The following is a 26,835-nucleotide window of genomic DNA, read 5'->3' as shown; positions in this document are numbered from 1 at the left end:
CACAATTTCTCATATCTTTCCCCTTCTCTCTTTGCACATGACTATCACCCTTATGACCTCTTGTATAAACAATTATATATTCCTCCTAATTGGTGTCCCTGCATCAAGTCTTTTCCCTCTGAAGTAAAAAATCTTCTAGCCCATCGCTAAAATTATTTTTTTAAAACTCGGTACTGATCATATCACCACTTACCAACTTAATATCTTCCACTGGCTCTTTTTGCTTCTAGAATCAAATATAAACTCCTTTGTTTATTTTTGAAAGCCCTTAACAATCTGGCTCTAACCTACATTTCTCTCTTTATCATTCATTATTCTCCTGGCCTTCATGCTATTCCTCAGATATTCCATTCAATCTTCTATCTCTCCACTTTCGTTATAACTATGTCCTGTTTCTCTCACCTCTGCCTCCTTTGTTTTCTATCCAGTGCACCTTTCACATGAAATCTTTCTATTTATCTTGCATATACTTTATACCAACTTATATGTACATGTACATCCCCTGTTAGAATGTAAGCTTCCTGAGAGCAGGGAGTGGTTCACTTTTACCCTGCGTACCCAGCACCTGAGGAAGTGGCACAGTAAATAGTGTGCCAGCCTAGAGTCAAGAAGATTCATCTTCCTAAGCTTTAACTGACCTCAAACACTAGCTGTGTGACCTGGGCAAGCCATTTTTATCTTGTTTGCCTCAGTTTTCTCATCTTTAAAGTGAGCTAGAGAAGGAAATGGCAAACCACTCTAGTTTCTTCGTCAAGAAGCCTCAAATAGGGTTCCTAAGAGTCAGACACAAATGAAACAACTAAACAACAAAAGCTTAGGATAATACTTAGTATATAGTAGGCACTAAGTACACAGTAGACCTTTTGTTCTCAGAGCACAATCATTTTGGAAATATTCTCCCATTCTCCCTCTCTTTTCTCCCTCTCTTTTTTTATGCTCCCCTATTTCCAAATTAAATCTATCCTTTTAACAAAGAAAAACAATTAAACAAAGATGCCTTGTACCTTGTATTTTATTACTACTTAGTATATACCATGACATTTTATACAATATTCTTTCCTCATAGCCCTCCACCCCATGTCCAATTTTATTTTGTCAGTGATTGAGCAAATTAACTCTCTCTTCCTGCAGTTTGTTCTGAAACATGAGCAATTTTCTCACCTCCGGGAAGTGGAGTTGTTTCCAAATGCCTTGAACCCCCACAAAGAGGAATCCCTGGCATTAGTGGGTACAATGATCAAACAAGTAATGGAGCTTCACAGAGGTATTCGTTGGTTCCACATAGGATGTGATGAGGTATGACATCTCCCTCCAGTCCTGGAAATTTCCTGAAGTACCCATTCTCATTTATTAATCATGTCTAGCCTTATTTAAAAAACAAAAACAGAATAGCCTTCTACTACCTTGAATTATAGAATTTTCCCCATGTTCTCCTAAATTCCTCCTTGCCTTCACTTTATTCTGCATTCTGGTTTCTGCTTTTCAAAACAAAAATAATAAATGTATTTTCAAAAGGATTACCTTAAGAAATTTTTCAATACCAGTAAAAGCCTCACTTCTAATCAATATTCCCTGAATTTTTAAAAAATTAAATCTTACAATTCTGAGGTAACCTGTCACACCTCTCAAATTGGCTAAGATGACAGGAAAAGATAATAAATATTGGAGGATGTTAGAACCATGCCGGGATGAAGGGGCAGGTCAGTTTTTCAAGAACCTCCACAGTTGTGGATTGTGACACTTGAGGGAGTTGTAGGGCAGCCCTTATTGACACAGGTGTTGCTTGTGCAGTGGGAATGAAATAAACTGTAGGCAGAGGGAAGAGGAGAGAGGTCAGACAATGCAACTGCCTTTCAGGAGATAAGTCAGAGAACGCAACTGCCTCTTAGTCTCCTTGAATCCTCCTCCTCCTCCTCCTCCTCCTCCTCCTCCTCCTCCTCCTCCTCCTCCTTCTCCTCCTTCTCTTCCTCCTCCTCTTACTTCTCTTTCTCCTCCTTCTACTTCTCTTCCTCCCACTCCTCCCACATGAAGAGATCTATTCTACAGATCTGAGTTAGACCTCTAGCAGCCACTGGCAGGTGGCTTCCTTAGCACAACAGAGGGGATGTGGGAAAAATGAGACATTAATACATTGTTTGTAGAGTTGTGAATAGATCCAATCATTCTGAAGAGCATGTTGGAACTATGCCCAAAGGGCTATAAAATTTCGCATACCCTTTGATCCAGCTGTGTCTCTACTAGGTCTGTATCCCAAAAAGATCATAAAAGAGGGGGAAAGACCACATATGCAAAAATATTTGTAGCAATTCTTTTTGTGGTGGCAAGGAACTGGAAATTGAGTGGATGCCCATCAGTTAGGAAATGGCTGAAAAAAGCTGTAATATATGAATATAATGGAATGTTGTTATTCTATAAGAAATGATGATCAGGCTGATTTTAGAAAAGCCTGGAAAGACTTACATGAACTGATGCGAAGTGAAGTGAGTACCAAGAGATATTGTACACAGCAACAACAAGATTATGTGATGATCAACTGTAATGGATTTGACTGTTTTCAGCAATGAGATGATTAAAGGCAATTTTAATAGCCTTGTAATAGGAAGAGCCATCCATATCCATACAGAGAACTAAGGAGATTGAATTTGGATCAAAGCATAGTATTTTCACCCTTTTTTTTGTTGTTATTTGCGTGCTTGAATTTTTTTTTCCCCTTTTGATCTGATTTTTCTTTTGTAGCATGACAAATATGGAAATGTTTAGAAGAATTGCACATGTTTAATCTTTATTGGATTGCTTGCTGACTAGGAGAGAAGGAGGGAGTGAGGGACAAAAATTTGGATACAAGGTTTTGCGAAGGAGAATATTGAAAACTATCTTTGCATGTATTTGGAAAAATAGGTTTTATTAAAAAATTCAGAAAAAAATTCAAATCTTACATTGAAAGAAAGATCTGCTTTCCCTCTATCTCACCTCCCTTTCCCCTGATGAGAAAACAAGAAAAACAAAATACCTTTTAGTATAGTCAAACAAAACAAACTCCCTTACTGGCCAACTTTAAATAAACTGTGTCGCAATCTGTATTCTGAATCCATCACCTTTCTATCAGAAGGTAGTTATTTCATCTTGAGTCCCCTTTAATTATAATTTGTCATTATGTTGATTAGATTTCTTCCCTAAATTTGATCACAGCTATAGATTTTAATTATATAAGACTCATGACCAACAGGTGAGAATAAAAATACGCAGTTTTAGTTAAATGTTAAATAAGTCAATGGCCAGCTCATCAAAGGCATAGTATGGAACTAAGACCAGAGATGATTTTAGTTTTACCATCTTTTGTTGTTACACAGGAAAAATCACTTGAGCAAAAATTGTCTATAAAACAAGAATCCATAAAATGGGGAGTGAGGGAAATCACAGCATAATCCATCATAGGATATAGTTGATCACTAATACAGTCATACTTAGAGAGTTAGATGTCAAGTCCCATGTGAGAAATACTATGGCAACGAGATGCTGGAGTACAGAGGAAAGGGAAGGGAAAAGCAGTTGAACTGCTTGGCAAACTAGACTAGAGTAAACTCAGTGCAGGCATATGGTGAGTTTGGAGGAGTTTACCTCCATCCCAAGAAGTCTCTTAAACTGCAGTTCCACACCCCCCGGGCAAGGAAGAAATAGGTCTGCTATATAAAGGATTTGTCCATAAGGATCAGAGTATTCAGTATGAAAAAAAATAAGGTATAAATTACTAATTGCCCACAAAAACTCATTTTTAAAATGTTATTGCAGTCGATGAGTGGCTTTCATTATCCTTCTAACTCTTGAATTCTGCATGGAGAGTCAGACTTCATCCTCTAGAGACCTCACCTTTCACTGAACAGAGCCATGCCTGAGGTATGGTAAATTAGAGTAAGCACCCTGAGCCCTCAGCTTTAGAGTACTTCCATTCTGCTTCACTCAGATCTCAAAGGAAATTACCCAGAAAGGACAGCCTATGGCAAATAATAATAATAATAATTTTTTTTTTAATCTTTAAAAGTCAGTTCGAAAGTCACCATTCCCCAAGGCAAAAAGGGATGAGACAAACACTTCACTTTGTATTCACATTACATGTTGGTGACTTTATTTAATTCTGCCCATGGTGATTACAAATAACTTTAATCTCACTTTAAAAATATCTGGGAAGAATTATATCATATGATTTGCCAATAAATCACAACCTAAACCCCAGGAAAACAAAGAAGTAGGTAAGCTGAGGAGAATGTGGAATAGCTAATATGAGCTATACTGGGGAGAATGTTTCAAGGATCAGCTTTTTTAAAGACATGAAGATGAAACTCAGGTACCTGGACTTTTTTGATTCTTCAGCAACCTGCTAATAAATCTATTCTTATACTCCAAAATATGCCACCCCATGCCCAAATATACATACACAAACACATGTGCTTGAAATTCTTCGTGTACACTGAAATTCCTGAATTTCTTCTTTGAAATTTGAACAAGTAGAGGTTAATTTGGTTTCCAGGAGTCTTTTTGTAAAAAGCAATCAGATGAACAGGGAAACAGCTAAAAGTTCCATTTGGTATATGCCTAGCTGAATTCATCAGGGATTGAGTAGAAGAGAAATTCAGGTGAAGAAAGGTTCTTTTTAGAATATTATATCATATGGAAAAGAAATTAGTTAGACTGAAGGCACTGTGAGGTTGAAAGGCAAGGGTATTCCTTGCCTTATTCCTCTTATTCCACTTATTCCTCAGAGCTGTTTCCTGGCCCCATTTGGATAGTTTCCTCTATCTGCCTCCTTCCTCCCTCCACCATCTAAGTTGGTTCTGTAATAAAAATGTTCTGTGAAAAAAAAAGTAAAACCAAGGGAAAAGTTCAGTCACACAAAACAGTTTACATGCTTGTGTAGCAGACAAGCAAAACTTTTTCTAACCTGCAAGTTATTACAGAATCCCTGACCAAGAGAGTGCCCAGAACTACCCAACCTGGAACTAGCTTATCTTCATGTTTACCATATGTAATCATTCAGGGGCCTGGGAATTGTCTACCTGCATTTTTTCTCCAGTGTGTGCATTAAAATAAACAAGGATAAAAGGGCTTCAAGTATAGCCCAATATGAACCTTCTTACTTATTTTACCTACCTTCTTTTCTATATGGGAATGAAATCACAAACCAGAGTTTACTTCTTTCTTCCTCTTCCCTACCTAGGTATATTACCTTGGTGAAGGGGAGATGTCTAAACAGTGGCTGCAGCAGGAACAGAACAATATGGTAAAACTGTGTCTGACCCAAATGAAAGCAGTTGCGAGCCATGTGCTCATCCATCACCCCAATGTGAAGCCCATTGTATGGGATGACATGCTCAGGGGTATTAGTGAAGAATATCTCACAGGTATTGAACAACTTCAGAATACAAACATTCATTTTCACTCTTGTCAGCTCAATATTTTATTAATTTCTCATAATCAACACTGAATTTGTTTATTTTTAGAAAATGTTCAAAGTATACAAAATAGCATAGTCATTTGAGATCTGATCTTGGAGTCAGGAATCTGAGTTCAAGTCCTACCTTTGGCATATAGTAGTACCTGTGTGATCATGGAACAAATATAATAATTTCTTCATGCTCCCAAGCAACTAGCTAAGACTATATGCTACAAATAGATTATCAGTCCACCTCATAGAGGGTATTTTCCACATTAGGAGGTTCTCACATAACAAAATCAGAACTGGACAACAACAACAAAAAAAGAAGTTAAGGAAGGTTTTATTTACTCTTCAACAAATGTAACAAAATGTAATTGGTGAATTGGTGTAATTGGTCTGATGGGTTATTTTTTTATTTGCATTAAAGTATTTTATCTAAGGAAATGGTTTCTATGCATAAAAAAACAAAATTTGAAGTTGTCCACCAAAAGGAACTTGTAAAAAATGCCTTTGCAGAATTATGGAAGTGATAAATATTAACCAACAAACCACCAGAGATTGCTGACCTCAGTAGCACCAGAAATTGGAGCAATTAAATTTCCAGTTCCAGAAGGAACTCATCTGAAAAGGGACTATTAAATGCCTCCAAACATCTCAGCATCACAAAATACACAGTAAGGACCAATACTATAGGGCAAAAATTGGCCAAATTTTCTGTATTCATAAAATTTTTTTATGCTGCCTGTAAGCAAAAAAAAAAAAAAAAAAGTTCCATTTATTTATTAAATAGTTAAGTTCAAATAGCTTAGTATTTATACTTAAATAACAACTTTGTAACTTCTTGGAAAAAGAATACTGTAAATTTAAAGAAAAAATTTTATTTAAATTTCATTCTTAAATAACTTTTATTGACTAATGAGATATATATATATATATATTTCTGTTGGGTACTATGTAGTTTCTCAAATCTTGGAATCAAATTGGACACTGCCACCCTCATTTCTTATTTCATATTGAATTTCCTACAATACTTGTTTTTTTTTTTCATGGCAACTATCAAAAATTTAACTTTACAAAGATATGTTGCAAACAAGAAAGCTTGAAAAATTATTGTTGTAACTGAAAGTTCAAGTAAACAAAAACACACCTTAAACATTCTGAAACTTTGAAAGATGGCAGGCAGCACATCTAGTGTGAATAAACTATCTTGAGCTAGTAATTCATCAAGGATTCAATGAGTTCCCAGTGTACATTTTAGGAAATATAGCTGTAAGGATTAGCCATGGAAATCCCTGAAGTAATTAATACATTGATTGCAGGAAGAGTTCCCTACAAATATAAACAGTGACAGCTCCCTAACATCTACGCATAAAAAAAAAATAAACAAAACTATTTTGAAGACACTTCACATATGCAGAAAAATAATCCAGTTGATTCTAAAAGTTCATCTCTTCCCTCTCTAGACCATCCTACTTATAGCTGCCAAAATAATGTAACTATGTTCTTTCTTGCTTCAAAACCTTCATTGATTGTGCAAACCTTAAAGTGTTTACAAATAGCTCTAAACCTGGCTCTATTCTATCTTTGGAGCCTTTTTTCCTACTGTTCTTCATATTTGATCTTAATTAGACTACTTATTTCCATTCTTCATCTGCCTTTCTAATACCTCTGCATTCTCACAGGCTATCCCATTATATCCAGAATGAACTCCTCCTATATCTATAGGCAAAGACCTATTAGAATCATTGCCTTCTTTCAAGATCCATTTCAAATATCACTTCTTCAAAGATTTCCTCACATAAAAGAACTTTCTCCCTCTGAAAATTTTCTTATAGTCCTTTGACATTATTATACTTTTTCTCATATTTGCCTAAATCTACATTATATTCTCTATCCTTTCCGTTAGATTATATATTCCAGGAGAATATATGCTTTTTTTAAAATCTTTGTATCCCTAATACACAGCATAGGTACATGCATATTCTTAATAATTCTTTAACTTGATTGATTGCTAATTCCCTATAATAGATATTTTTCCATGATTTGTATAGTTTTCTAGCTTCTTTGTAAACATTGATAGAGTCCCTGGCATTTTGTTAGAAGGGTAGTCTTCAATTGAATATTAAGCAGGAAGTTTGAAGAAATTTCTAACCTCAAGTCAGACTAAGGCTTCTGACAGAAATACTGCCTAAAGCAACATGTTAAAGTTAAAAAAAGAAGAGAGAAATTTAAGCCTTTGGGAAGTAGGTAGATGAGACTGTGGTACAAAAAGTTTTGTTTCCAGTGTGAGAATTCTTAAAAGATGAAAAGTCTTTTTTTTTTTTTTTTTTTTTTTTTTTTTTTTTGCTAGGGCTCTGAGAACAAGCAGACCTCCTAATAGTAGAAAAAGCTGCTAAGTTTTCCTACCAAGCTGGCTGTCTTGGTGTGTAAAAACCCTACGTTTCTAAAGAGCTTTAACGAGAAGTCTTTGGGTTTTAAATAAAAAGAACAATAGCGTATCATAGACCAGAGCTGACCTAGCCAATCTGATACTTTAGGTTCAAGAAAGCTACTTCAGCTACAAGAGGCTTTTTTATTTTCATCATACCCCTGATGTTCTGCTCATGGCCACTTTTTATATCAGGAAACTTACTGTGAAGATTTGGCCCTCCCAGCAAATGGACAAAATTGTCCTTCTAAGTGAAGACAGCAAAGCCTGTAATTTATCGCCTTCATTCTTTCATGTTTTGTTACTCCTTCAGCGGACCATTATTTTGCTTATTGTTTTGTTGTTGTTGTTATTATTCTATTTCTAATTTAGTTTTTCTTATTCAGTGTTGCCTATACCAAATTTTCCTTATCTCCAAGATCAAGATTGTCTAGAAACAGTCCTAAAAACATTTTAAGTGATAGAAGTTCCTTTTGAATACCTTTAATGTCTTGCTAGATGTAAGATGCAGTGGTATAAATATTTATTAAATCATTCTTCACTTAGGATGAGCTAGTTCATTTTCTTTTTAATTTAATTTAATTTTTTAAAAACTTTTTGTTTTCGAAATATATGCATAGATAGTTTTCAGCATTCACCCTTGTAGTTCATTTTCTTAAAAGGTACTGAATCAGCATCACTGCTGTTACTGAGAGATTTTTCTACAACTTCAGTACCTTAAGTGATTAAGAAAGGACTTCTGAAGGGAAAGGCTTTTTCCAAACTATATGTGATCTTCCTGTTAGAAAGATACCAAAGGGAGAATGTCCAAAGAAGAACTTGTGAAGATTCCCTGAATAAGGAAACTATGTGAAATCAAAGACTCAAGACTCAAGTATTATTGTTGGTGGAATTGTGAACACATCCAGCTCATTCTGGAGAGCAATTTGGAACTATGCTCAAAAAGTTATCAAACTGTGCATACCCTTTGATCCAGCAGTGTTTCTACTGGGCTTATACCCCAAAGAGATACAAAAGAAGGGAAAGGGACCTGTATGTGCCAAAATGTTTGTGGCAGCCCTGTTTGTAGTGGCTAGAAGCTGGAAAATGAATGGATGCCCATCAATTGGAGAATGGTTGAGTAAATTGTGGTATATGAACGTTATGGAATATTATTGTTCTGTAAGGAATGACCAGCAGGATGAATACAGAGAGGACTGGCGAGACTTACATGAACTGATGCTAAGTGAAATGAGCAGAACCAGGAGATCATTATATACCTCAACAACGATACTGCTTGAGGATATATTCTGATGGAAGTGGATCTCTTCGATAAAGAGAGCTAATTCAGTTTCAATTGATCAAGGATGGACAAGAAGCTACACCCAAAGAAAGAACACTGGGAAATGAATATAAACTGCTTGCATTTTTGTTTTTCTTCTCGGGTTATTTATATCTTCTGAATCCAATTCTCCCTGTGCAACAAGAAAACTATTCGGTTCTGCAAACATATATTGTATCTAGGATATACTGTAACCTATTCAACATGTAAAGGACTGCTTGCCATTTGGGAGAGGGAGGTGGAGGGAGGGAGGGGAAAAATCAGAACAGAAGTGAGTGCAAGGGATAATGCTGTAAAAAATTACCCTGGCATGGGTTCTGTCAATAAAAAGTTATTAAAAAAAAAAAAAGACTCAAGTATTGCATGAAAGCATCATTCTAGAAAAAGCTTCACAAGCTTGGTCTCTAGCATTCTAAACTAGGGAGCTGTGGAATGTGATTGATTTAGAATATCCTGGAGATATGAGCAGACAAATAATCATTCACATAAGCACTTTAAACAAAATCAGTATATATGAGTATGCTTCATTTAGGAGAAGTTTTAGTAGGGAATTGGTCTTTAGTCCATCATTCAAAAAGCCTTTTAGTTACAATTCAGAAAACAGTCAGACTAGATGATTCCTGACCAGAAATTTCTGTTTAATAGAAATATTATGAATGTAAATAAATGTGGAAAAACCTTCAGCCACCTGGTGGATCTTAACAAAACATGAAAAGTTTTTGAAAGTAACAAACAGGAAATCTACAGTAGACATTTCATACTGGAATGAGAAACTCTTTGAATCTAAGGATTTATAAGAAATCTTCAGAGCAGAGGAGCTAGAAGAAATATGAGAGAATTTATATAGGAGAGAAACCAAGTGCTTATTATCTATCAGAGAATTCTTACTGGAAGGAAACTATTTGATTTTAGTACTCAAATGCAGGTTGTTGTAAAGATCAAATGAGATAATATTTGTAAATCATTTAGTACAGGGCCTAGTACATTAAAAAAAAAAAACTTAATAAATACTTATTTCCTTTCTAAAATTAGAAAATTCTTCAAGCACAGGGAAAACTTTATTTAAACATAAAATAATTCATACTAGAGAGAGAAAATACATTTTAAATGTGGAAAAGGCTTAAATTCCATCATTTTTCACCAAAGATTTCCTAAGAGGAACTACATAAAAGAAGTGAATGGGTATGTTATGTCTTATCTTCCTTCCTGCTCCTTCAAACCTCTCCAATGAAATGTAAATGCTTCTTTAGGACAAGGATTACTTGTTTGTTTTTGTATTCCCAACATGTAGTATAACTCTTAATATGTAGCCCTTTTAAAAAGTATCAGCTAGATGAGACATCTTATTACACATAAAAGAATTTATCCTGATAAGAAATCTTATAATATGGGAAATGCTTAGGAATCAGCAGTAAAGTATTGTGTATTTGGAATTGCATTAACCATGAAAATAATAATACTTAACATTTACATATTACTCTGTGGTTTATAAAACACTGGTTATGTCTACTGATCCTCATGGTGGCCCTGTGGGATAGATGTCCATTTTACAAATTAAGAGGTTGCATCTCAGAGAAATTGAGTGACTTAACAAGGATCACTCAAGGTCAGCTTCTAAGGCAGAATTTGAACTTGGGTCTTTCACACTCCAGGTCCAGTGATGCATCTTAGACCAGAGGTTCTTCTCTTAGTCTACGAACTTATTTTAATATTTTGATAACTATATATATACACACACACACACATATGTATATATAACTGTATTTGAAAACTATATATATATATATATATAAAACTCTACATAACTATATTTTAGTATATTTGCTTTCCTTTTTAATGCTATGCATTTCATCTTATACATTTTAAAATATTCTGAGAAAGGATCCCTAGGTGTTATCAGATTGATATGAAAATGATATGACATAAAAAAGGTTAAGAATCTTTGTCATAAACTGTTCTAGAGGTTAACAGTGGGGTTATAAGAATTTGGGGAATATTTCAAAAAAGAGAGTTTTTTTTTGTTAAATATTTTTATTGGAGAATCTGAATTGCAGTATGCAATCAAATGGGGTATTTGGTATACTGAAAGATAAAAAATATTTTTTCTTTTATTATGTCCTTTACATAAAAATGTGCCATTAAGTGACAATAGAATTTATAAGTTACTGGTAGTTTTAACAAAAAATTGGGGGGGAGGGGAGATAGGACAAAGTCACACTTTTACTTTTTATTCCAAATTTAGTAACTGAACAAAAAGGAATATTCATATTTAAAAATAAGCTTATGGGAAAAGAAGGCATTGAAAATGTTCTCAAGATTTAATTAACTCAAGAAACTAAGGCTCAGGCCTTGACATAGCTTCCTGAAACAAAAAGTACTGAGATTGCCTAAGGTGCACAAAATGTACCTTAGAAGAGCTCCAGCAGGGTCCTGAGGCAGAGCAGCAGAATGATGCAAGACAATGAAGCTGTGCTCAAGTCAATTAGTTGTAGCTTCAGTATTGTTTGTAGCTTTTTAATTTCTTCTGCTATGGCCAAGTCTTTTACTGATTCTGGACTAAGTTAAACAACTGAGCATCTCATTTCATTCCACTTTCAAACCTAGCAGACCTATCTGCTCAGCGCTATTCTATTCTTCTTATGGGAAAAAACAGCAATTCAGTTGAAGACTCCTGCTGAAGCTTTCTATCTGAAAACCAAAGAAGATCTACATCCTCATCCTCAGCAGAGCTTCCTCTGTCAAGGACCACAGGGCCAGGAGAGCAGCATTAGGCAGAAGATCTACAGAAAACAGTGCCAGGCAGAGGCCCTATGACTGAGGAGCTGCTGCATGTACCAACAAAGCATCATGAGAGGAAAATGACCTGTTCGAGATCACTTAAGTAGATGGCAAAATAAATAACTGAACCAGTTCTTCTGATCCAAAATCCAGCCTTTTTTTTCACACTATATTATCTCTCATGGCATTTCCAAATATTTGTACATGTACATAGCCAAAGAAGAAAAAGCATTTCTTTTTGTTGCCACTGGACTGGTCAAAGCCAATTAAGAGCTAAAACTTCAGGGTTTGGAGATAAAGAATTTATCATACTAACCATTACCCAAGACTAGATATTATATTATTACAAAGAATAATAGTTTCAAAATTTCAAACCTAGTTGCTATGATGATTCCCTCTATGCCACCTTATAGAGAAACTAGAAAAACCCTTTATAAAGAAAGATTTCCAAGAATGTGCCCTTTTTCTTTTTCCATTTTACTTAAATTGTCATCCTGGTTATTTCAAAATAACCTCACCAGCACTCTCAGAAGGCTGACTAATCACAATCCCCAGTCTCTTCACTGCTCCTTACTTGCTAAAGAAATTGATTTCTGCACTAACTTTCTTTAGTGCAGTCCTTTGCATCAATTATCCTATTTCAACTTATCCCTTTCTGAAGTCTAACTCTGGATTATTCCCACCATATTCCTTCTCTTTTCTCACTTGCTAATGCAGAAAACCCCTAGAGGAAGTCAACTAATTATTTCAAAGAGGTCTACTAGAAATTTAGTTTAATGTAATTTAATATCAATTCTGGCTTCTTACTGCAAGCTGTTAACTTTTATTCTTTTCCAAACATCTAATTTCTCAAAATAATCGATATCAGCCTCTACAACCTCTCCAGTACATTATATTTTTTTCCAATTCAGCAATCATGTATTAAATCTCTGCCATGTACCAGACACTGTGCTAGACACCAAAGATACAAAGACAAAAGACAGAGAAAGAACTATGGAGATTGAATGTGGATCAAAGCACAGTATTTTCAACTTTTTCTTTTTTACTTTTCCTTTCTTGTAGTTTTTTCCTCTTTCTTGTACAATGTGACAAATATGAAAATATGTTTAAAAGGTGTAGTGTTCTCTTCTTTTGTATAAATATAAGATTCTCTCTGGGAGGGTTTCTTGGGCAGATTTTCTGGAGACAGCCTTAGTTTCTGTTCAGAGTAATAATCACTTCAAATGCAGCCAGCTGATAAAATCCAAACATTTATTTTCTCTTTCCAAGTCTTGTCTCTTTCCTTGGGCCTATCTCTAAGAGATAAGCTCTCTTAGAGGCTTATCTTTCAGTGGAGAAGTGAAGGAGGAGAGCCTGCCACCACAGTGGTATGAGATGGAATGAATGAATCTGGCTCCACCTTCGAGAGTGGGCTTCTTCTGAACTGACCCTGACTGATTTCACTGAAGCTCTTTTTATGCTCAGTGTAAAAGATTGACTCCTCCGAGAGAGTGGGATTGTGAGTTTCTGATTTGTGAATCTCCCAAAAGTGTGAACTCCAGTGAGTACTTAAATACATTAGTGAGCTAGAGAATTTGCTAAGTACCATGCTAAATTAGGCAACTGACTTATTATTTTCTAACAAATTCTAACAAAAAGGATTATACATGTATAACCTGTATCAGAATACTTGCTGTCTTGGGAAGAGGGGAAGTAAGGGGAAGAGGGAGAAAAAATATGGAATACAAAATCTTACAAAAATGATGTTCAGAACTATCTTTACAAGTATTTAGAAAAATAAAATAGGGTTGAGAAAAAAAAAAGTCTTGCCCTCAAGGACTTCACATGTTACTGGGAAAGACAACATATGCCAAGTATGTAAATATAAATTATGTGCATAAAGAGTAATACAAGCTAATTTGGAGAAGCAGTGGAGACACTAAAAATTTGGGGAATCAGGAGAGGTCTCATGTAGAAAGTATTACCTGAGGTAAATTGCCATGCTTCTAAGTATTACCTTCTAATTTGCTGAAAAAAAAACTGAGGTCATCTGTCCTATCTCCCTCTCCTATCAAATTCTATATTTCAAATGACTATAAAATCATCTTCATTTTCTCCTTCTTTATTTCAGTGTTGGAGAATAAAATAACCTTGCCAGTCCTAGCTCCCCTACTTGTGCTCTTAACCCAATAACTTGCAGGGGGGAGGGGGGTAGTGGGATTCCTATCTTCTTTTGGCATCTTGCTCCCTTGATAATCCCTCTTGCTAATTTTCAATCCTAACTTAGCCCTTAGCCATATAGTTTCTCTAACCATAATGCAAAAGAAATTGCTTTCTTCAAAGTTATCAGTGATTCCCTTTGTGAAATCCAATGGCATTGTCTCAGTTCTCATTCTCCTTCTCCTTGACCTTTATAGTACTTGACATGGTTGATCCTCCCATTTTTTTGGATATTCTATCTGCCCTGAGTTTTTGACATTGCTCTGATTTAGTCATGCTACCTGTTTGACCAATCCTCAATCTCTTTTGTAGGATCATCATGTCCTATCCTCTATATCTGGTAGTATTCTAAGACTGTGCTGGAGCCCCTTCTCACCACTCAGTAATCTTATCAGCTCCTATCGACTCAGCTGTTAGGCAAATGACTCCCATATCTATATAACAAATTCCTACCTCTTTCTTTTTTTTTTTTTTAATAACTTTTTATTGACAGAACCCATGCCAGGATAATTTTTTACAGCATTATCCCTTGCACTCACTTCTGTTCCGATTTTTCCCCTCCCTCCCTCCACCTCTTCCCCTAGATGGCAAGCAGTCCTTTACATGTTAAATAGGTTACAGTATATCCTAGATACAATATATGTGTGCAGAACCAAACAGTTTTCTTGTTGCACAGGGAGAATTGAATTCAGAAGGTATAAATAATCCGGGAAGAAAAACAAAAATGCAAGCAGTTTATATTCATTTCCCAGTGTTCTTTCTTTGGGTGTAGCTGCTTCTCTCCATCCTTGATCAATTGAAACTGAATTAGCTCTGTTTATCAAAGAGATCCACTTCCATCAGAATACATCCTCAAGCAGTATCGTTGTTGAGGTATATAATGATCTCCTGGTTCTGCTCATTTCACTTAGCATCAGTTCATGTAAGTCTCACCAGTCCTCTCTGTATTCATCCTGCTGGTCATTCCTTACAGAACAATAATATTCCATAACATTCATATAGCACAATTTACTCAACTATTCTCCAATTGATGGGTATCCATTCATTTTCCAGCTTCTAGCCACTACAAATAGGGCTGCCACAAACATTTTGGCATATACAGGTCCTTTTCCCTTCTTTAGTATCTCTTAGGGGTATAAGCCCAGTAGAAACACTGCTGGATCAAAGGGTACGCACAGTTTGATAACTTTTTGAATATAGTTCCAAATTGCTCTCCAGAATGGCTGGATGTGTTCACAGTTCCACCAACAATGTATCAGTGTCCCTGTTTTCCCACATCCCCTCCAACATTCCACATTATCTTTCCCTGTCATTCTAGCCAATCTGACAGGTGTGTAGTGGTATCTCAGAGTTGTCTTAATTTTCATTTCTCTGATTAATAATGATTTAGAGCATATTTTCATGTCTATAAATAGTTTCAATTTCTTCATCTGAGAATTGTCTGTTCATAGCCTTTCACCATTTATCAATTGGAGAATGGTTTGATTTCTTATAAATTAGAGTCAATTCTCTATATATTTTGGAAATGAGGCCTTTGACTATAAAAATGTTTTCCCAGTTTATTGTTTCCCTTCTAATCTTGTCTGCATTTGTTTTGTTTGTACAAAAACTTTTCAATTTGATATAATCAAAATTTTCTATTTTGTGGTCAATAGTGATCTCTAGTTCTTCTTTGGTCATAAATTCCTCCCTCTTCCACAAGGTCTGAGAGGTAAACTATCCTATGCTCTTCCAATTTATTTATAATCTCATTCTTTATGCCTAGGTCATCCTACCTCTTTTTTGAACTCTGCCATTTTATCTCTACATGGATATCTCACAGACATGCAAATTCAATATACCCACAATAGAATTCATTATATTTTCCTCTAAATCCCTTCTATATTTTTGTATGGGGTACCATCATCCTTCCAGTCATGCAGGTTTTTACTCATTCACCCATCATATGCAGTCAGTTGCTAAATCCCTTTCATTTGTCCTCTTTCCACCTAGGACTATCATCCCATTTCAGCTTTCATCACTTCTTACTTTGACTACTTTATTAGCCTCCTAATTCACCTCTAATGTATTCAGCCCTTCCCATCTACAATCCATTCTTTACAGAGGTGCAAAATTGATATTCCTAAATTCCAGATTTGCTGGAATCTAGTTTCTTTGCTCAAGAAGCTATTAATAATCTGTTGCCTCCAGAATAAAATAAAAATTTCTCTAATATTGTAAATATTGAGTGAATATGAAGGTATTATAAATACCTTCATTTATTATTTCCCCTTATGTGGATCAGCCAAACTTCCATTTTGCTATTCCTCATACAAAAATTCAGTCTTCTGCCCTCTGTACCTTTGCATAAACTATTCCTAATTCCTAGAATGCTTTTCTTCATCTTCTTCCCTTCCAGGTTCAACTTAAGAAGCATTTTCTGATTCCCCTATTAGTGACTCTCTTCCTGATTTGCTTTTTAAATATATTTTGTATGAATATGTTACATTTTCCCCAGGTAGAATATAGTGCATTTGAGGATGGAAGCTTTGTCACTTTTGTCTTTTGTGCCTTAGAGCCTAGCACAGTAGACATCTATAGCAGTTTTTTAATGAATATTGATTTGATTCATTTAAATGGATGAGTTTAATTTGCTGAGGGAACCTAGTTTAAACATATATTATGAAAAATAAAGACAAAATGGAAATTAAAAATTAATGACTCATGTTCTCTAAGGCTTCTCCTATTTCAAATACTTGACCTTACCTTCCATATACTATTAAAACATTAATTATGGATATAGCTCAGACCATAAATCCTTTCTCAATTGTCCTTGCAGCATTTTTTTTTTTTCCAGAATCTGGAATAGCACAGCTGGTGGAACCAATGATCTGGGACTACGTTGAAGATATGGATGTACATGTAAAGGGTCAGTACTGTATGGCTGAGGAATTCACATTTTAATGTTCTTTTTAATTTATCCCTTCTAAGATCTTATTGTGTGGTGGTGTAGAGTTTGTGTGTAAATCACTGAGTGATTATCCCCCACATTTAAGAGCAAACCAGTTTCTTCCTTTCCATGACATTTGATCTTTTTAGTGAGATAGAATTCTCCTGATTAAACAACCTTATTTCTGTATTTGGGGCAGAAACAACAGTGGATGGAAGTTGCAATTTTAGGTTTAATGTAAGGAAAAACTTCCTAACAATTAGTGCTATTCAGAAATAGAATAAACTATTGTGGGTAGTGAATTTCATTGGAGAATTTTGAAACGAATATTGGATGACTACTTGTTGGGATGTGTTGCTGTGGGGATTTTGTGAAGGCTGATTTGTTTGATCATAACCCAGTGCTAAAAGAGAATAGTACTGGATGTTTTATCCCTACATGTAGATCAGAGAAAGTTGGTATTCACTGGTATAGATTCTATCTACCACTGACTTTCCATAGGAGCTTGGAAATTGAATTTCTTTATTCTTTTTGTTTTTAGTTCTCCTCATGGATAAGTACAGGAAATGTGGTTTCCCTAAACTGTGGGTAGCCAGTGCTTTTAAAGGTGCCACAGGGGTGAATCAGTCTTTGACTATTATTGGCCATCATCTCAAAAATAACATCCAGTGGTTAAAAGTGGCAGACAGTGGACCTGCTGAGATGCTGCAAGGAATCGTTCTAACTGGTTGGCAAAGGTAAAGGAACTATGCAAAGTGACCTCTGAATCCTTTCAGTCATTAGTCTTATTTGCAAATAGCACATATATAAAAATACTCACTGTTTATAAAGGGAGTAAAGGCTTCTCAAGTAATAGATTGTGTTTATCATAGGAATAAAAACTTCTTTATTACTGGCATCTGTCTAGGTTCTATCTAACTCATCTCCCTGAGAGAAAGTATCTTTTAGATTCTGAAAGGTCTTTAGAGGATATGAGATTTCTGGGTTCTTTTACAACAAATGCTAAATTGAGTAGGATCTTCTACCTTATTTTTATATCTTTTTTTTTTTTTATCACAACCTATGATTTTATGAGTGCAGGAACTCTTGGTATGAATGCTCCCTCTACTGACATAAACTGACAATTTATCAGTAATTTATAGCCTTAAGAGATTTGCCATCACTTAACCAGGATATGCTTGAAGCAGGATTTAAACCAAAGTGTTCCTTACTCCAAAGTTAGCCTTAACCCTTATCTCTGTCTTGCTTTCCTTGGTTTGGGAAGACAGATCTTTTTCAGTATATGAAGGATCTTTCCATTTATTCCAATAGATAAAATGACAATACTCCTTTTCAGTGAATTACAACCTGTTATAGAACCTGAAACTTTTTACTGATTCTTGATTCTCAGTCTTCATATCGATGAAATAGACAATGAAAAGAATTATTTTGTCCATTCTTCAGTCATAAAGCTAGTTGGTAGCACATAAGGAACTGGCACCTAGATAACCAGACCTTTGCTCCAAGATTCTTTCCATATCAAACTTTCTACTGTTACTTGTGCTTATTTAGTAATACATAAAGATAGCTTATATACAATATCTAATTTTTTTTAAATAGCCATTCTTTTTGGTGACATACAAATGTAATTAACACTGGCTTTCCCATAAACTTAAAGGTGTTTTTTATTTCTTTCCCCTGACAAAAAGAAATAGATTCAATAGACACTGACCTCTTGCTTTACTGAAATGGTCTGGAACCCCACAAAAGTTTAAGAACCCTAGACTGTGTCTTGTACTATGCTAGTACTAGTAAAAAAAAAATGTACAAAAATGTATTTACAGTATTCTCTTTTTTAGATAATCAACACAATAAATGAAGCCTCAAATTGGATTGTTTATTGATTTCTTAGGTTTAAGTGATCACACTGAAAATTAACAAAGGACTCTTTCTGGAGCTGGTTCTAGCACATCATTCATTGTGTCTTATACTTGCCTGGTCTTCCCCTATTAGATCATAAGTTCCTTAAAAATAGAAACCCTATGTTCTCTCATATCATAGCAACTTGCACAATGCTGGGTACAAAGGAGGCTCTCCATAAATACTTATTGGATTGAATTGATTGTTTCTTGAATTTATTGGGTAGAATTTGATTGTTTCTTCAAATGGTAATCATACTTCCCATGCCCCTAAGTCAATAAACACATGTGGAGTGGAGAAATTTATATGGTCAGTGGTGCAGTCCCAAATCTGTTGTAGATAGATGTTTTTCTTCATAGAAAACTCAAAGTAATAATTGAATGCTATCTTACTAGTATCCACAAACATCTTCCCCACCCCACCCCACCCCCGGGCAATTGGGGTTAAGTGACTTGCCCAGGGTCATACAGCTAAGAAGTGTTAAGTGTCTGAGGTCAAATTTGAACTCAGGCTGGTGCCCTATCCACTGCGCCACCTAGCTGCCCCCACAAACATCTTGAGGAAGAAGATCTGATTCACTAAAATTCACAAAAATCAAGTTTGATTTCACTTCTAACAAATTAGTTAAGGTTTTCATTGGCTATGGTCTAAGAGTTGAATGATCTAAGAGTTGAAAGAGTCTTGAGATATAAAGATATATGATATATATATATATATATATATATATATATATATATATATATATATATATATATATATATATATATATATATATATAATCTCTGGAGATTATGGACTAAGAGTTGAAAGAGTCTTGAGATATAAAGATATATGATATATATATAATCTCTGGAGATCCTCATACAAAGACCAGATGACCAAGTGGTTAGATACATTGTAGAAGGAATTCTTATTCAGTGTAAGTTAACATCAGTAACTTGTGGACCATTTCAGTTCTAAAATTTTATGTCTGGGAATTATCAACAAGGAGTAGTGAACCTAACTTACAATGTAGAGCTGCAAACTAGTTGAGGCAAGAAAATCACCTTTTTTTAGGTTTAGAAATCTGTCTTATCTTTTTTAAAAAATTTTTAATTGTATATTATTTTATCCCATTATATGTAAAGATGGTTTTCAACATTCATTTTTGTAAGATTTTGAGTTAAAAATTTTTTTTTTCCTTTCCTCCCTTACATCCCCCTTTCCCATGCCAACAAGTAGTCTGATATAGGGTATAGGTGTGTATTCATATTTAACTTATTTCCATATGAGTTATGTTGGGAAAGGAAAGTCAGAACAAAAGGAAAAAATCATGAGAAAGAAAAAAAAAAGATGAAAATAGTATGTTTCTATCTGCATTCAGTCTCCATAATTCTTTTTCTGGATGTGGATTTTTCTAAAATTTATTGAAATTGCCTTGGATCACTGAATTGCTGAGAAGACTAAAGTCTCTCTTAGTTGATCATCTCACAATCTTGCTGTTGCTATGTACGATGTTTTTCTAGTTCTGCTCACTTCACTCAATATTAGTTAATGTAAGTTTAATTACTTAACTTAAGCTTAAGAAAATCATATCTTAAAATCTAATCAATATCTCTATCTCTACTTGGTCACTTTTGTGACTTTCCTATCCTGCCTTCCTACTTTAGAAGTGGACTGTTCCTCCATTCTCTTCCAGAGTCACATGAACTTTAAGATACCTTCAAGCCTTTTAGAAGTACAAGTGCCCATAGGCCATGCTGAAGTCGCATTCTGGCATAGTAACATTAACATCTTAGGTTTCTTGAAAAACTATCAACACAAAAGGTCCCATTTTTCTACAGTTGTTTTGTTGTTTGCTTCTTTAAATTTCATTCTTTTGAACTCATCATCCAGATGCTTTTTTTCTACAAAAACTTGATAATCAGGTCACTACTACCCAACTACACTAGATGGCACGGTTAACTTTGGTTTTGAATTAAAAAGTAATCTTTATAAATTACCTCAGTTCATGGGAAATAACAGCAAAGGCACTGATAGTAAGGATTGGGAAAGGCTACCTGTAGAAGCTGGGATTTTACCTGGAAATTGAAGGAAGTCTGGAGGAACTAAAGAAGGAGCATATTCCAGGCACACAATGAAATCTCCAAAGCCAAGAGACAGAGGATCTTGGTCAAGATCAATGTCACTGGATCTTTCTTTATACATTGTGGGGACTGGGGAAAGGAAGAGGAAGGGGAAAAGGGAAGGAAAAGAGTAGTCATTTCCATAGTGCCTACATGCCACACATTGTGCTAAACACTTTATATATCTATATACCTCTATCTCTATATCCTTTGATCCCCACTACTCTGTGAGGTAGATGCTATTATTATTCCTATTTTCATAGTTGAGGAAATTGAGGCATACAAAGGTTAAATGATTTGCTCCAGGGCACATACGACTAATGTCTGAGGTCATATTACCTGGCTAGATCCAGTGCTGTACTAGTAAGTTGTAAAAAAGAAGAGAGGGGAGAAAGGAAGGGACAGTGAGTTATAAAAGACTTTGAATATAAAATAGGATTTTACATTTAATCTTGGAAGTGATAGGGAATTTTTTTCAGTAGGGGAGTAGCATAGTTGGACCTTCACTTAAAGAAAAAGATAAATGGAAAATAGACTGGACTAAGAAGAAACTTGTGGCAGGCAGACCAACCAATACTATTGCAGGTAGGCACTGTGCTCAGCATTTTTTACAAATGTTATCTCATTTGATCATCACAACAACCCTTCAAGATAGGTGCCATTATTACTCACATTTTATAGTGGAGGAAATTGAGGCAGACAGAAGTTAAGTGACTTTCCCAGAATCACGTTAAGTGAGATTTGACATTAGATTATTCTGACCTCTTCTACTATTTCAACAGCTATCCCATAGAGAAGGAGGCATATGCACAAGATGTTGCAAAGATAAAAAACTCCAACAGATTGCATATGGTGGGTAAGAGATACAGGAATTGAGAATGACCCCCAGCGTGCTACTCTGAGGGACTGGAAGATGCTGATGGCATTAACAGTAATTGGGAAGATTGGAAGTTGGGAAGATTTGGGGGGAAAACATAATGAATTGTGTCTAAGATATCTAGGAGATCTTCCATTTGTGATGTCTAACAAGAAATTGTCAATACAGGACTAGAGTTCATAGATGTTAGGGCTGGATATAAATAAATATGACAATCTTCAGCATAGTGATGGTGATTAAAGGAAGTGGACAAAATCACAGAGTTATCAGAATGACAGAACTATTTGAGGATGGATACCCATTGTTAATGAACATATCCTGGATGAAGAGTGGCCAAATAGTTAAGAAAAAAAAAAGGAAAAAATAATGTTCTGAAACTTAAGAGAATAGTATTAAGAAGAAGGTGATCAACAATGTCAAAGGCTGTATAAAGATTTCAAAAAGGATGAAGATTGAGAAAGGCCACTAGATTTGGCAATTAAGAGACAATTAACTGTGGAGAGAGCAGCAGTGAGGACCCTTTTGAGGATATGTAACAAATCTATAGTGGGCCCAGTCAAAACAGTTTCGTGGTTTTCTCAATCTTTGTATAAAGCAGGATATGTTTATAAGCAGTAAGTAAGCAGATGATGGAAGTGATATAAGATTGAGGCTCAATAGGGCACAATCAGCAATATAACGTGAGGGGCAAGGGATTTAAGAGAAAAGGACATTGTTGAATTGAACTGGGTCTGAGAAAAGGAGAAAAGAATGGCTAGTGCAAGGGAGATGGCCTACAAAAGAACTAAGGGATCAAAGATTTGGAAGTCAAGATGTGATGAATAGAGTTTGGAATGGAAAGGCAGAGAGAGAGAAGTAGAAAGCCAACAGAGTGATCACATAAGGGAATTTCAGAGTTCATTAACATGGAAATGATAAATTTGTGGGTTATAGCAAGATGTAAAAGTATGTCAATGAGGAGTTGTTAATGGGAAACAAATAAACTAAAAAACTGGTTAAGGGTGTCTAAGGAAGTATCAATATGTATGTTGAAAGTATCAATATGTATGTTGAAAATACATAGTATGAAAACAGGATTGGGGAAAAGAGAAAGATTATGAGCTAGGTACTGAATTCATTAAAAAGAAGGAAGGGGAGTCTCCTAGAAGTCTATAGATGGAAGATGTAAATTATGTAGACCTCAAAGGAGGAGAATTTACCTAGTGATGGCAAGCAAGGAATATTCCATCTCCATCACCTTGACCAGACCCCAGTCAAGGGAAATGAGTGAAAGTATATCCAGGACAAGGAGTAGATGAAATTTGAATTTGCATAGATAAGCTTCAAGAAGAGATTTTGGTGATTGTTCAGTTATGTATGATTCCTTGTGACCCCAATTGAGGTTTTCTTGGCAAAGATACTGGAATAGTTTGCTATTTCTTTCTCTAGCTCATTTTCCAGATGAGGAAACTGAGATCAGTAGTTTAGTGACTTAGTCAGGGTCACACAGCTAGTGTCTAAGGCAGGATTTGAATTCAAGTCTTCCTGACTTTAGTTAGGTCCAGCTCTTTATCCACTGTGCCACTTAGCTGCCCTTTGCAAGAAGGAAAGGAAGACTTGGCAGGGTCGGGGGGAGGGAGAGAAGAACAGAAATAAAAGGATCAGGAGAATGAAAATTGTTTCAGATAGGAAGCAGTTTCAAAAGGGGAAAAGTAGTGAGGGATATAATGCCATAAATAGGTTAAGGAGAAAGCTTGAAAACTCAAGAGCAATTTCAGTAGAGAGGAGTCAGAGGACTGAGGAAGACTCAGAAAATGTCAGAGCAAAGATCAGTTCTTCCAGAACTTTGATTTGGAAAGAAAGGTGGCAATATGGTAGCATATGTTGTTTTTCCCTAAGACAGAAGAAATCTGAAAATACTGGTTAGCAGACAGAAAGCTATTGGAGAGGCAGAATGTAAAAAGACCTTACAGAGTAATTAACAGGGCCACTTTTTCCTAAGGAGAGAAGGAAGAGGAGGGGATCAAGGTCATAGAGAGTTAAATTTGGAAAGGAAGACTATACTTCTCTGAAAGGAAAAAAGAAAAGGAAGAATGAATAATAAATATTTTTTTCCTTTTTTAAATAATAGCTTTTTATTTTCAAAATACATGCAAAAATAGTTTTCAACATTTACTCCTGCAAAACCTTGTGTTTCAAATTTTTCTCCTTTCTTTCTCGTCCCTAGATGACAAGTAATACAAATATGTTAAATATATGTAATTTTTCGATACATATTTCCACATTTATCATGCTGCACAAGCAAAACTCAAACCAAAAAAGAAAAGAAAATGAGAAAGAAGGGGGAAAAAGCATGCAAACAACAACAAAAAAAATGTGAAAATACTATATTGTGACCCACATTCACTCCTCATAATTCTCTTTCTGAGTGCAGATTGCTCTTCATCCCAAGTCTATTACAATTGGCCTGAGTCATCTCATTGTTGAAAAGAACCATGTGATCAGAGTTAATCATCACATCATCTTGTACAGTATTCTGGTTCTACTCACTTCATTCAGCATCAGTTCATAAAAGTCTCTCCAGGCCTTTCTGAAATCATCCTGCTGATTATTTCTTATAGAAAGATAATAAATAATAAATATTTTAAGGCAAAGTAAGGTATTTGGAGTTGAGTTTAATTTTCTCAAGAAAAGAATAATTACCTACTAACAGGGAGGACTGATAAACAAAGGATTGAAGCAGCTGCTACGAGGTATATTATTAAGGAATCAGGAAGTTAGAAATAAAAAGTTCACCAAGAAGTTAAAAAAAAAAAAAGCTGGTGGAGATATGTGTAGCAGGCTCAGTGAGCAAACTTTTGTAACATTCTCCAACAACAATTTGAAGCCACAAAACAGAATTAGAGAAAAAGAAAATCAGAATAGGATGAGGGAAAGGGGTGACCCCAGAAAAGGGACTATAATGGTTGGCAGGGCAAAAAAAAATTTCAAGATATCAAAATATCTAAGAATTTAATAATCTTAAAAGGGCTGACCACAGACTGGGTAATTAGTTAAATATACATAGAATGAGATCATATTTTGAGCAAAGGGAAAATAAGTAAGATTCATCATGTAATTCATGGTATTAAAAATAAATATTTCTTCCTTTTGTGGATTCCAGATATGACCACTTCTCTGTTCTCTGTGAGCTGCTCCCTATGGGAATCCCATCCCTAGCAGTATGTCTGCAGACACTCAAACACGGTACAGTATATATTACTTTCCTTTGTTTTCCCTAGAATCTTTTTTTTTTTTCCTCCCAGGAATATAGGGATCAAGTGTATGTGCAGTAACTGCCATATTGGAATGCTCCCCACACATACCTTGACCTTCCCTTTTCACACAAGAAAAATATGCTACCCCACTACCTTGAATTCTTCATGGAGTTATTCTAAATAAGAAAGTCTGTTTGGGGATAAGATTGTGGGATAGTTTCATTAATGCTAAACAACCATGCTGTCTTTCAAAGGGAGGAGAAAAAAAATCTCATTACCATGCTCAATGTATGTCATTAGACTGGATCTAGTCAATAGGCCTGACCTTTGAAAGCCTGTAGTTCAATAAATAAAACAAATTCCATTTATAGGAAATAGTCCTAGAGAAAAGGGCCTTGAAATATCAAGATAATTTTCTTACAGGGGAACAAATACAGGCTTGGGGAGGGTAATTGCCTGATTGGAAAATTATCCCTAATAAATTCTCCAAAGGCTTTTGCTAAGCAATGAATTCACAGCTTTCCCAACCAGGTCAATAAACTGGAATAAGTTCTTTTAAAATAGACGTTTTCTCTGCATATACTTGTATAACATCTTCTCCCTTAGCTCTCTGTTTCACTTTTCTCCTTTTACTAAAGAAAATGCTTCTTTTGGGGCAGCTAGGTGGCAAAGTGGATAAAGCACTAACCCTGAAGTCAGGAGGGACCTGAGTTAAAATCTGGTCTCAGACATTTAACACTTCCTAGTTGTATGACTCTGGGCAAGTCACTTAACCCCAATTGCCCTCAGAAAAATAAATAAATGAATAAATGAAAGAAAATGCTTCTTTTTCAGGAGGATATACTGACAATGTGAAAAAAATAGTGGAGAAATACCTAGGGATGTCAAATTTGGAAATCAACAATTTTATGAGGTAAAACCACCAGTTCCTTCTAATTTCATTCTTATGAGGCCTAAACTGATAGTTTAGTTCTGATAGTTCTGAAACTGATGAAGACTTTCTCTCTGACTAGTGAAAGCTCTGGGACTTTCCCTGGCAGTGATGTCTTCTCCCTGGTCACTCAGGTCAGCTTTCACCTAAGGCGTTCGGTGGATGAATTGCTAGAAAGAAACAGGTTATTTATTTATTTCTTTTTATTATTGTATCTTTTTATTTACAAAACATGCATGGGTAATTTTTTCAACATTGACCCTTGAAAAACCTTCTGTTCCAAATTTTCCCCTTCTTTCCCCCACCCTCTCCCCTAGATGGCAGGTAGTTCAATATATGTTAAATATGTTAAATTATATATTAAATCCAATATATTTTTATATATACAGTTATCTTGCTGCACAAGAAAAATCAGATCTAGAAAGAAAAAAAAAACCTGAGAAGGAAAACGGAAATGCAAGCAAACAATAATAGAAAGAGTGAAAATGATATGTTGTGGTCCACACTCAGTTCCCATAATTCTCTCAATTCTCTCTGGGTGTAGATGGATTTCTTTAATACTGGACAATTGGAAGTGGTTTGAATCAACTCATTGTTGAAGAGAGCCACGTCCATCAGAATTGATCATCATATAGTTTTGTTGTTGCCTGGTATAATTATCTGGTTCTGCTCATTTCACTTAGCATAAAGTAATCAATGTA

General features: G+C 35.3%; 1 protein-coding gene across 4 annotated transcripts in view; it reads left to right on the top strand.

Annotated features, from left to right (window-relative positions):
* Window positions 1-26,835, top strand: part of HEXD (hexosaminidase D) — a 39,099-nt gene that overhangs the window by 11,206 nt on the left and 1,058 nt on the right. For 2 of the 4 annotated variants that reach the window (XM_051995637.1, XM_051995639.1), the window contains 7 exons: window positions 1,132-1,296; window positions 5,213-5,396; window positions 16,994-17,065; window positions 17,628-17,823; window positions 25,110-25,192; window positions 26,038-26,116; window positions 26,217-26,318. In XM_051995637.1, coding sequence (XP_051851597.1) covers window positions 1,132-1,296; window positions 5,213-5,396; window positions 16,994-17,065; window positions 17,628-17,823; window positions 25,110-25,192; window positions 26,038-26,116; window positions 26,217-26,318 — 881 coding nt within the window. The remainder of the gene's footprint in view (window positions 1-1,131; window positions 1,297-5,212; window positions 5,397-16,993; window positions 17,066-17,627; window positions 17,824-25,109; window positions 25,193-26,037; window positions 26,117-26,216; window positions 26,319-26,835) is intronic. The other 2 variants (XM_051995640.1, XM_051995638.1) reach the window with 2 other exon arrangements.

This window comes from Antechinus flavipes, chromosome 4, assembly GCF_016432865.1.
Source record: "Antechinus flavipes isolate AdamAnt ecotype Samford, QLD, Australia chromosome 4, AdamAnt_v2, whole genome shotgun sequence".
In the NCBI taxonomy this organism is placed as follows: domain Eukaryota; kingdom Metazoa; phylum Chordata; class Mammalia; order Dasyuromorphia; family Dasyuridae; genus Antechinus; species Antechinus flavipes.
The sequence above is the reverse complement of the archived record's forward strand: the minus strand, read 5'-3'. Positions and strand labels throughout refer to the sequence as shown.